Below are 13,002 nucleotides of genomic sequence, written 5' to 3' on the forward strand. Positions count from 1 at the left end.
TTGTTCGTTTCTATCAGGGCAAGCACTAGCTCCTTGGGATAATATTTAAAATTGGTTAGAATATCCAGTTTATCACATCAATAATGCAGGTTACCACAGCTGTCTAGTATGCAGTTCTGAAAAATCTGAATTATCAACACAAGACAAACGAGATACTTTGCATATGTTAAGTACATTGAATTCTAAGGTGAACAGTCAAACAACACATGTTGATATTTTTATACGAAAAGCATATAAATAATAAAATAAAATAATGTAAATTTCCTATCAGCAACTTTCCTCCAAATTAATCTGTTATCTGCATACTGTCAGATCTTATATTTCAGTCTTCTAACTACATTAGACCACTAGATATTGGTCTCCTTGTGGGCAATTTTCTTGCCATTTTGACATCAGACATCTGTTTTGCTAAGTGACCATATCCATCCATTCCATTTACTCATCCGTCCAAGGACGGGTTGAGTCCCCTCCTAATGAGAGGTTTACTGGCGTATTAATGCAGCTGGCTCGCCACTCCTCTGCCGCATCCCATAAGGGCGGTATTCTTGACTGTAATGCATGTGTGTTCACGGGACTGGTTTGCCTGCTTGTGGGATGAAAAACCCCAGATAAACTAGGGAAAAAAAAACCTGCTGCCCATGCCTAAGACTGGCTAACTTGGCTATGGCTGAGGAAGATCCTTAAGCTCTTCACATCGTCGATGGGAATCGAACCTAGAACACTTCTTCCCCAGGCATATGGTTGCGAAGTGCAAAGCCATTAGGCTAACATGCAGACCAAGTAAGCATAACATCTTAGATTAGCTCTGCAAATACATATTCCGGAATGCTAACAATGAAATTCGTTCATAATATCTTCAGTTTTCAGTATGATACTGCCATTGATGCAATCTGTTCAATCTTGTATTTTTGTTTTCTTACAATTCTATTGTCTATAGCTGATATATTGCTTTATTTGTAATCAAATTCTCAGATTCATAAGTTAAAACTGGTTTGAATATAGTCTTGTATACTTCTAGTCTAGCATTCTTTAATATGGAAAAATTAGTTTATTCAACTAGTTTTTCCATATTAGTTTATTTAGCTGGCTCCTTCTTTGCATCAGCATTGCTTATTCTATTGTCTACTCCCATATTTAATTTTCCAACTTGATTAAAAAAGACACCCAAATAGCTGAAATCTTTTTCTTATACTATAGGCACTCTATTGAGATTGCAGGTAATGTTTTCTGTGTTTCTGCCTGTTTTCATGGTTTTGTCTTTTCATTTGTGACTGTGTCCCACAGGTACAAATAAGGCTCGAGTCAAGAAGCAGCAGCAGCACAATTTTTAAAAAAAGTTCTCTTGAAGAGGATAGTATTATGCTGTAAAGATACAGGAAGAGCTTGTTCTTGTTGGAAATCTAAACAGCAGAGTAGCAGTTTTTTTTACTATTAAAACTTTGCACATGAGGTCACCAAATTTATAACACAATTAAATAATGAAATAAATAAGATATTTCATTATTTAGATGCTAACATTTTGCTGGTTTATACCCATGATCCTGAGAGCACAGTTAGTCACATTATGTAAACATCAACAATTACTTATTGATGGAAGTGGTTTAAAATTGTAATGCATAATACTTAATTTAGTGTTATCCATTACTGGATAAAGAGAAGTTTTACAAGTATTAGTTCAATTTTAAAATGACCATCTTGAAAACTTTTAGCAAACCAATACAACCATACTTGTTGAGCAATACTTCATAGCTGCTGTTGCCAACTCCAAAAATAGCCTCTCCAATTTGTAATAATGACTTTGTGTAGCACTTTGGTTTCTTTTCATTTTGTGGGAAGGTGGTGGGATCCAAAGCATGGTCAGTCATCAGGATGGTGGCAAATGTATTTCTACATCAGTAGATCTTCCTATCTGTCCATAGTAAACCATATCGTAAGTATAAGGCACCTATTTAGTCCTGGATGTGATAAAGGATAAAATTTGTCCTTGATGAATGGATGAGGATTGCTAGTTTGATACATAGTTTGAATATGGTGTGAAGCTTATATTTATTAAGCACTCAGGATATCTTTTCAGATGTGCTCTGAATATATGGGATAGTAACAATTTTGCTTTGATTTTGTGTATTAGGGAAAGGAGGGGGGGGGATCTTTTAGTATTTTATTACTTTTTTGTGGGGGGGGGAGTTATAGCTATTGGCTGAAAGTGTGTGTGTGTGGTGAAGATAGGCAAGTTCAGTTGGATAAGAGCAATATCAATGGTACAGATCGCCTTCACTCTATGTGATTTTAGTATATTGTACTGTTGGGCTGGTGTCATTATCTAAATATCTCCATCTCCCAGTATGGGTTAGCTTTCTATAAATAGAAAAAGATAATGGACCATTTGAAAGGCATGTAACTGTCTAGGAAAGGCAGATAGTTATTTTTTTTTTTTTTTTTTTTTTTTTTTTTTTTTTTTTTTTTTTTGTTGTTGTTATGAAGTGGATTTTTGGTGTTGGCTGTTTAAATTCACTAAATGTGTATCTAATATGTTTAGGCCTTGTCACAAAACAGCAATTCTTTATACTAGTATATAAAGCTGAAAGGTAAAATTAAAGTCAGCTTGGCATTGGACTTTATTAAAAATGATTATAAACAGTACTATTAATTTAATTTATCAAGAGTAAACAATGTTTGCTCTTAAAAACTTAAGTTTCAAAATTGATCAAAAACTAGAACATTAAGATAATATTGCACTATGTAAAAGATACATATTCCATTCAGAGTCCCCATATTTGCTGCTTATTACTGCTTTTTGATTATGTGTTTCACTGGCTTGAACATTGGTTTTGAATTGTTGATTATCATCTGAGATGAGACAAATCTAGTTTCTGACTGATTCACTGACATATTATTATTATTATTATTATTATTACGGGCAACTCCAGGGAGTCATTAGACTCATCGAGGGAGGCCCCAAATCATTTTCATCACAACTATTCGACATTCATACAGTATCTATCATACCTTGAACTCTTAAATTCATTCTTCATTAATTGTGATTCACACACACCATTCAAGAGTTTCCATAAGAATACATTATATAACATTGAATATACATTTTATCTGTTTGGTAGTATTTGTTATATCAACAACAGTATATGCAACTTACATTTACATTGATCTTAATTTATTGATAATGTCAAAATTCTTAGCATCACATTATGTATTTTATATACTTTATAGAATGGACAAGATATTTCATTTCATAATATTTATACTTTACTGTATGAATTGATTCACCATCAAAAACCAAAACAACCATCACCTGTTTCCTCTGATTTGCCATCTATTGAAGAAGTGAAATTAACAGGTAAGTTAACAATATATATATATATATATATATATATTAAACTCTTACATGTGTTTTTGTAAGAGTTGTATGTTAGAATTCAGTACATTTAAAGCCTATGAGTAATATTATGGAGTTAGAGACATAAATGTATTATTATTATTATTATTATTATTATTATTATTATTATTCAGTCCTCCATGGAGTCACGAGAATCATTGTGGGAGGCCTATCTTACAAAACAAACTCTATCATACTTGAACTCATTGACCGTTTGTGCTCTCACAACTATCAGATATTGCATTCCACAGTTCAATCTTCCTTTCATAACTTTCAGGAGATGGTCCCTTGTCCTCACTCTTATCCCCCTGTTCCACCAAAAGGGAAAAACTCCCCAGTGTCAATCCTCCTGTAACTACCTCTCAACAGTTTAAAAGTCTCAACCATATCACCTCTCTCTTATCTACCAAGCTTTGCAGTCCAAACTCCCTCAGCCTATCTTCATAATTAACATTGTACAGTCCTGATACCATCTTAGTTATCTGCTTCTGCACTCTTTCCATGGTTAATTTATCCCTTTCAAATCCTCTGGACCAAATTTGAGCACAATAGTCCAAGTGTGGTCTGATCAGGGCTTTATATAATGGAATGACAACTCTTATCTCTGCAGGCCAGCATCCTTCTCAGTATTGCACTCACGGCTGCTGTATCATCATATGCTAATTAACTAAGTATTGCAGCAATCCCCTGGGTTACCTTCACCACCTTTGCAATACGTTCCATGAATTTCAGGTTTCTATCAGTCATCACTCTCCACCCCCCATACACACACATAGAACCTTGTCTCCCTCACTTCCTCCAGTTAAGTTCCTCAAACAGAGTATGCAGCCTCTCATTGATGTATCCCAAACTTCAAGAATTAAAGATTAAACAATACAGGTCCCAGTACTGAGCCCTGTGGGACCTTACTTGTAACATTCTGCCTCCTTGATACTGCTCCCCCCCCCCCCAATACACAACTCTCTGATACCCGATAGCCAATCCGAAATCCAGTTCATTAAACTACATGTAAACCCATGTGCTGCAACTTAAATATCAGCTTATCATATGGTACCCTGTCAAATGTCTTTGTAAAATCCAAGTGGAAAAAATGACTGAATATGCCTTTTCCCTTATTAACTGCTCTTGTCGCTTTGTTATAAAAAGCAGTCATATTACTAAAACAAGAGTATCCCTTAACAAATCCATTCTGACTTGCACAGTTAACATTACCTTCACCTGCCCAACACTGTAAATGATTCCTCACTAATTTCTCCAAGATCTTAATAACTATTGATGAAGTACAAACTGGTCTATAGTTTGACACTTGCAATCTACTACTACCCTTGGCCAGACTTTCAGTGAAAAGCCAGGTCAACAGAGCTGTCAGTTCTTTAGCACATTTTCTCAAAACCCATGGAAAAGTCCTATCCAGTAACATTGCTTTATTGAAATCCAGAGTACTCAGTAATTAAAACACACTCTCTTCTTGCACTTCTAAACCTCGAAACTGCCCTATCCCTCAAGTATTAAAACCTACTTCTCCAGAATGAATTACCCAATAAAGTGTTCATTGAACAACCCCACTATGTCCTTTGCAAAAGTCACTCTGTTCCCATTTTTAGCTAACAATATCATTCTTCCACAATCATTTTTCCTCCTACTGGCCACATAGTGAAAAAAAATTCCTTAGTATTTTCTTTGGATCTCAGGGCCAATCTCTTCTCATATTCCAGTTTTGCCTTCTTTACCATATTAGTCACTCTCTTTGCCTGAGTCTCATATTCTTCATGCATCTGCTCTCCACGCCCTCTCCTTATAAGAGATATATCTCTTCCATAGCCTCTTTTTTACCTACAGTTCCTGTTTGATGTTTGTCATCCACTTTAAACTCAGTTGTGTTCTCTTCTTCCCTTGCAGTATATAGCTTGCTATTGTTGCTGCTAATAAATATTTCTGATGATTTCCCAAGCACTGATGATTTCTCGTCTTCCAATTCTTCCCTCCACGAAACTGCCCCAAGTCTATATCTAAGACTATTATAATCACATGCCTTATAATTCTACATACATTCCTTTTTGTTTGATACTTCTGCATGTCTATTCATCTTCCAAGTCAGAACAACATGGTCACTCTCTTTCCAACTGGGGCCAAGATCTCATCTCAGTTATAATCAGCTCTACTGATGCTATGACCAAATCTAAACTCTTGAACCTCATGTTCCTTCTACTACATGTTGCCCAAGACATTTGGCCCTCAAGAAAATCCAGAAATTCCGTTCTCTCTTCCCTGTTTATATTACTGTAGTTAAAATCTCCCATAGCAATCATTCTTCTTGCACTTGCCAAGCTCAACTGCCTAAACATCTCCTGCTCTTTACCCTCTCTGCTCCCCAGCTGGTAGCAACACCCCACTAAATATCCTGTCCTACCCACCTCTACTTCACATCATAAGATTTCAAAACCATCAGTGCCATTGACCTCCAAATCCTCCACTCTGAATAATCACTTATAATAAGCAGTACTCCACCATCGCATTTTCCCTTCCTATCCTGCCAAAAAAATGCTATACCCTGTTAGTTCTATTCCTGTCAGTATATCATCTTCCATTAACCGCATCTCAGAGATCCCCAGCTTGTAGCAACACCCCACTAAATATCCTGTCCTGCCCACCTCTACTTCACATCATAAGATTTCAAAACCATCAGTGCCATTGACCTCCAAATCCTCCACTCTGAATAATCACTTATAATAAGCAGTACTCCACCATCGCATTTTCCCTTCCTATCCTGCCAAAAAAATGCTATACCCTGCTAGTTCTATTCCTGTCAGTATATCATCTTCCATTAACCACATCTCAGAGATCCCAATGATCTATGGACAGGCTGAAGCTATCAGCACCACCAATTCATCTCCTTTATTCTGGGTACTCCTGGCATTAGTATAAAGAATCAAGGCATTGTCACTGTTTCTATACCTATCATTATCTCCTCCAGACTCCACTGGATTCAGCATTACCCAATGTATTTCCCCTTCTCCCAATCACCTATTCCTACAAGAAGCCACCCTTGCTACCATCCACCCTGATAATTCTAGTTCCCCTGCATTGACATACTGATTTGTTCAGAGAACAGCACTCTCTCCAGATGCCATTCCTTATTCAAATGCAGGCTGCCTTTCACATACACTTCCTCACTGTTCTCAAATGCCCTCCAAGCATCCATGTATTCTAAGCCTCTTTTGACACATTCTGACTATTATACTATTCATTATTGATGCTGTTCATTAGAAATCAGCCTGAAAGAAACAAGAAACGGAAAATCACCTGGAGAAGATAAACTAGGTTCAGAACTATATAAATATGCAGGAATTAGATTCAAAGAAAGACTCTTATCATTTTAAAATAAAATTTATTCAACTGGTATCCCCCCCAATAGAATGGAAAAAAGCAATTGTGATTCCTATCTTTAAAAAAGGTAATAGAGATGACCCTAAAAACTATAGAGGTATCAGTATACTAAATTCCTGTTACAAAATATATAGCAGAATCTTAAATAGCAAACTAATGAAATATTCCGAAAACTTTATTTTAGAAGTACAGAATGGATTTAGAAAAGGACAATCATGTATAGACCCAGCCTTTTGCCTAAAATGAATAATAATTTTAATAATTAATAATTATTTATACAATTTAGAAACAGATATTGCATTTATTGACTTTGAAAAAGCATTTGACAAAGTTAAAAGAAACATATTATTTAACATATTAAAAGAAAGACAAATACCAAATAATATCCTAAAAGCTATCACAAGTATATATGAAAATAATCAAATACAAATAAGATTAAATCACGAGATATCATATAAGAGAGAGATAAACCAAGGGGTCCGACAGGGATGTCCCCTCTCAGCAACTCTTTTTAATATAAAATATACATCAAGGAATTAAACTTTCTCCTACAGTAAACTTAAACACTCTCCTCTTTGCCGACAACCAAATAATAATTACAAACTCTGAAGATAAACTACAGAAAGAAATGAGATATCCAAAGATTATGGTATGATAATATCAACAGAAAAATCAAAAACTATGGCCTTTAAAGGACTAGATCCAGCAAGAACTAAAATAGTAATAGATAACAAGATCTTAGAACAGGTGAATTCATTTAACTACCTAGGATGTACGATCACATATGAAAATGAAAAAGATATAAACGTAAAAATCACAAAATATTTAAAAATAACAAGTGTAATTAACTCTATATTTAAACCAAACCTAGTTCAAAAACAAACCAGACTAAAAGTATACAATACATTAGCCCTACCAGTCTTAATGTATGGAAGCAAAATCTGGACAATAAAACAAAAAGACAAACAAAGATTAACAACAGCAGAAATGAAGTTTATGAGAAAAACTGCTAAGTATACCCTATTTGATCACAAAAGAAATGAAGAAATTATGAAAGAATTAAACCAAGAACCAGTAATAGAAAAAATTATAAAATATAAACATCAATGGATGGAACACGTTCAAAGAATGAAAACAGAAAGATTACCAAAACAAGCCTTAAAGTACAAGCCATTAGGAAAAAGAAAACCAGGACGTCCTCTGAAATGATTCAACGATGACTTCTAAGGCCGGAATAGGCCATGCCAGGCCTAAATCCTTGATACGCATGATGATGATGATGACTGATGCTCTTCTCTGTGGCTCTGCATTATGATACTTGGGCAACACACATACACAATCTTCCCTCTGTCTTCTTCCATAAAACCTGAAGCATGAACCTCAGATCTCAGATCCACCCGATTCACACTGCCTCTCAAGTCATTCGTGCCTACAATCATCTCATCCACCCTTTCACCTTGCTTAATTGCAATAGTCACACTATCTATCGTTCCTCCAGGCAAATACTCATTAGGCATCCTATTTTGCACACAAACAGATCATCGAATCTTCATACATCACACATCTTACCACTGTTTCTTCCTTGCTCACCTGTATTCCTCACTCACTCTCTCTCTCTCTCTCCTCTAAACACTTTCTTTCTTTGTTTCCCTACTTACCTATCTTCCTATCATTTATCCATCCTTGGTTCCAGCACTCTCACAGTTTTCTCATTCCCTCTCTTTTACTGGTTTACCTATTCTCTCCTCTTTTATCATTCCCATAACTCTCTCTTACTCCTACTCTGATTCATTTTACATTCATTGTTTCCAGTTGCCTAATCTCTTCTTTCACACACTCTCAACTCATTCCCAAGACATTCCACTTTCTCTTTTAGCACATTATCTCTCTCTCTGCAAGCTATTTACTCTTGCCCACCATTCATCCTCCCATGTAACAAAAATCTTCAAAAATTTCACAATGTTTCAAACTTACCATACTCCCTGCTTTTCTGCTTTTATTTTTTCATTCCACATTGAAAAATGTGGATGAAAAAAGTGATCAGCTAAGCTTAAGTTATATGGATCAATCCATTACTCACTAATCCTCAAATTAATAATAATTTTTATTATTTCAATAACCTCCATGGAGTCAAGAGATACATTAACAAACATTAATATCAACAATTCTATGAATATATTTAATATCTTTCAACACTCTTGGTTATTTAAGAGTGTTAAAAGATATACTTCAAGAGTCCTGTCCTAGGTTATAATGAGTTTTGAACTTTCTGAGAAGTTATTTATTTTTTTTTTTTTATTTAGAGATAGAAATTTTACCTGACAATATTAAGTGAAATTTGGAATTAAATGCAAAACAGAAGAATAAACATTAAATCTAAGATTAAATATTAAGTATTGTTCAAATGTAAAGATAACATTAATTTTAAAATTCAAAGATTAAATATGGGACAAGGTTTTAGTTTTCAAAAACATGTTTTATTTGTACTTCTAAAATAATGTGATAAAAGAACAAATTCTAGTGCAATAAACTCACCGACTGTATGATAACCATACCAGCCTGACAAACTAAAATTCTTTCCTTCTTTCATCTAATCAAAACATCTCTCCCTCCCAATACTTTATACTACTGAAAAGAAGAGGAAAACTCTGATCCTGGGTTCCTGGTGAGTGGAAGGAGGATAAGATAGTACCATTGCAATAAGAGTGGTGGTAGAATAGAGATATCAAAGTATAGACTTTGCATTTCTTTTGTAGTTGTTAAGATTCTGGAGAGATTGATAAGAACTCAAAGAATTGGGGAAATGAGGGCAATATTATTTATGCAGGCTAGCATACATTTGTTAAAGGGCATTCTTGTTGTTAATGATCTGGTTACCTTTTACAATAGCTTAGCAAGAGCAGTGAATGAGGATAAGGCATACACAGCCACCATTTTTTTGATGGGTTTGGATATCAGGTTAGTGGAATGGATTGGTGATCTGCTGTCTGGTAGATATCAGAGTTGTATATGGGGGAGCAGTATCAGGGAGTAGGAAGGTTAGTGGAGTTTCACAGGGTTCAGTCTTCGGATCATTACTCTTCAATCTTTACATCAATGATATTGTCACAAGACTGCAGGAATATGTTCGGTTGTTTACAGATGATGAAACTTGAGGATTATTAGTAATTGTGTGTGGGGGGGGGGGAGTTGTGCCCAGCAGACTGCAGATGTCAGTATATGAATAAGCCAGCTGATAACTTAATATGTCTATACACAAATGTCACAAGTCAGGAACAAAGAACTTGAGTTTCTTGATTGGGTCAATATACTGTGGCTAAAGTTGTCAGCATTAGTGAAACGTGGCTCTCAAAGTCAGACCTAGTAACTGGATCGATAGTAAACGTACAGTACTTTTTGGAAGGATAATAGAGAAGGTATGAAAACAATGCTAGTGATAATGTCCATGTAGCAGTGAGTTTGAGACTCTGGTATGAATTAGAGGCTAACAGGATAAAGTATGTGGTGGAGTGTGACTACAGACCTGACAGTTCAGTTAATGGAGATGATGAAGTGCATCACCAAATTACCCTGATAGGTACCAAACTAGTAATCATTATGATTGACTTAATCATATGAATATTGATGGATAGAAGAGTAAACTCATGATAAGAATAAAGGAGAATTTATTGAGATGTTGCAAGACAACTTTCTCAGTCTGCAAGTGAAAGAAGAAACTAGATCCATTTTTTTTTCTTCTTTCCTTTAGCGTTACACAATGATCAGCATTCATTTTACACAAATTATGGAGTCTACAACCATGTTATAAATAATTATTTTAATTTCCCGATGTTTTGACCTTCATATTAAATTCATCATCTGGAGCATACACATATATATATAGAGACAAGCTAAATTACATTTCACACAGTATGCTGAGGAGATAATGATTTGATCAATGGTTATTCTACTGGCCTGACCTCTAGTGAAAATAAAATTACAATAAATAAATGAAATAAAATAAATTAACTACATCAAAGCTACATTAACTACATCAAAAAAGAAATTGGATCAAAGAGTTTGATTTGATAATGTCTTCAGAATGGGGATCTCAGTTAAGGAGATGACTGTTTTGCCACAGCAGGTAACAGCGGGACAGCAAGCAGTTGGATTGGTTGAGATTAGGAGGAGATGATGAATGGTTTCACAAGTTCCAAGGAATTGATGATTGAATTTAAAGTTCTGGGAAGTAATTGATATAAACTTTAATTTTTTTAAAATCAATTATTTAGTTAACTTTGAATTACAAAGCTATACTTGATTCTCTTGAACTTTAATCATGTACTTTCCTGTTCACTAAGCTGTGACAGAGACAAGTATACTCATGCTTTGTGATTCATATATTTTGAGTGTTGTAACCAGTTTTCTGTATTCTCCCTGAATGATAATCATGTTACTATGAGCAAAATATATAGGATTTATATTAAATTCTTTCCTTTACCAATGTGTGTCAAAAAAAAATGCCAAAAGTTTTTGACTATGAGGAATGAAAAGAAAGAGCATGTACTTGTACAATATGAATAGATTGTATTCTTTGAAAAATGAAAGTAGCATGATCAATGTAAACAATTTAAGAGATGGAATTGCTAATAGTGATAATAATGAAATTAGAGTGGAAGATGTAAGAAAGAGTTGGGGACAATGAAGAGTGAATGAAGCATGCGTAGGATGAAACTGAGCATCTCATTAAGTGATTGACTGACATGATAGATTGATTGATAGGGAGGAAGTTAGAAAAATGATTCCAAAGACTAGAAATTACTTTAGTCAATTGTCTCTGGACCCCTTCCAATATCTCTTCTTCCTTTGGAAAACCAAGTGACCACAGTAGTCCACATGGGCCTAATCAAGGCCTTATACAATGGAACCAGAATCTTCTAACTTCTACAAGTCAGTGTCCTCTGTATCGTTGCCAGAATTTGTTGTGTTGTCCTCACAATTTTGGCAGTGTGTCCTCTAAATTTTACATCCCTATCTACCATCACATCAAGATCTCTGATTTCCTCCACCTCCAACAATATATCTTCACCAAGAGTAAATTTTATATCCCATCTTTGTTTTCGAAATTTTAAAACCTTCCATTTTGCAACATTGAATTGGCATCTCCACTTCTGTGGCCATTCACTCAATCTATTCAAGTCTTCTTGGAAGGCCATGATATCTGCTCTACTCCTCATAGTTATTCTCAACTTTGCATCATCTGGAAACAACTGAATATTCCCATTCAAATCCTCCCCAATATCATTAACATGCAGGTTAAACAGTCATGCCCCTAAAACAGATCCATGAGGCACATCACTAGTGACTTTACTCTTCCGGGATATTGTTCACCCCATACACAACTTGCTGATACCTATCAGATAGCCAACCTCCAATACAGTGCACTAGTCTAATATCCACCCAATCAGCTCTAATTTCACTATTAACTTATGATGTGGCAATTATCCAAAGCTTTTGCAAAATTTAACTATACCACTGCGTATCCATCTTCCTTGTTCAATGCAGCTATCACCTTATTGCAATAAGTAAGTAGATTACTAAAACATGACCTCTCTTATGCAAATCTGTGCTGTCCATCAAAGATAATACCACTGTTGTCAACCCAATTCTGGATCCTGGTTTTCACTAGCCTCTCCAACACTTTAACGACAACACCTGACACTCTGATCTGCTGCTCTCAAACTCTCTTTGATGTCGCATTCACAAGGATAAAAGACCTTTATGAACTGCTCATTAACTATAATTTGATGCTAGGATACTGTCACCTCCATTAGAAGCAGTACACTCTTCCCTTCCTTCCACTCCTTGGGAACTTGACCAATGTAAGATTTATATAAAACAAATATGTCAAGGCAGATGTCAACTGCCTGACACATTCCTTCAAAATACATGGCAATATATCACCAAGTCATACAGCCTTATTAACATAAAATTTGCTCAATTCACCATATACCTCTTGCTTGCCTAAAGTCAGTCTCTCTTCCTCCTCATCTGCTACTTTCAAACTCTCCATGATGTCACATTCACAAGGATGAAAGACCTTTATGAACTGCTCATTAAATATTAATTATATCCTCTGCAGAAGTTGTTCTTATACCTTTTTTCCAGTCAGTATTATCCTACAGTAATTTTTTTTCTTTGTTGGATACATAATCAAAAGAACTCCCTAGTGATTTTTTTTTTTT

The 13,002-nt window shown here is 35.2% G+C and overlaps 1 protein-coding gene across 2 annotated transcripts in view; it reads left to right on the top strand.

Annotated features, from left to right (window-relative positions):
• Positions 1 to 13,002, top strand: part of Dnaaf3 (Dynein axonemal assembly factor 3) — a 223,732-nt gene that overhangs the window by 188,719 nt on the left and 22,011 nt on the right. For both annotated transcript variants that reach the window (XM_090410152.1, XM_090410151.1), the window contains exon 12: positions 3,226 to 3,352. In XM_090410152.1, the coding sequence (XP_090266278.1) occupies positions 3,226 to 3,352 (127 nt within the window). The remainder of the gene's footprint in view (positions 1 to 3,225; positions 3,353 to 13,002) is intronic.

Source organism: Typopeltis vanoorti, chromosome 20, assembly GCF_054136105.1.
Source record: "Typopeltis vanoorti isolate ZY-2024b chromosome 20, IOZ_Tvanoo_1.0, whole genome shotgun sequence".
Lineage (NCBI taxonomy): Eukaryota > Metazoa > Arthropoda > Arachnida > Uropygi > Thelyphonidae > Typopeltis > Typopeltis vanoorti.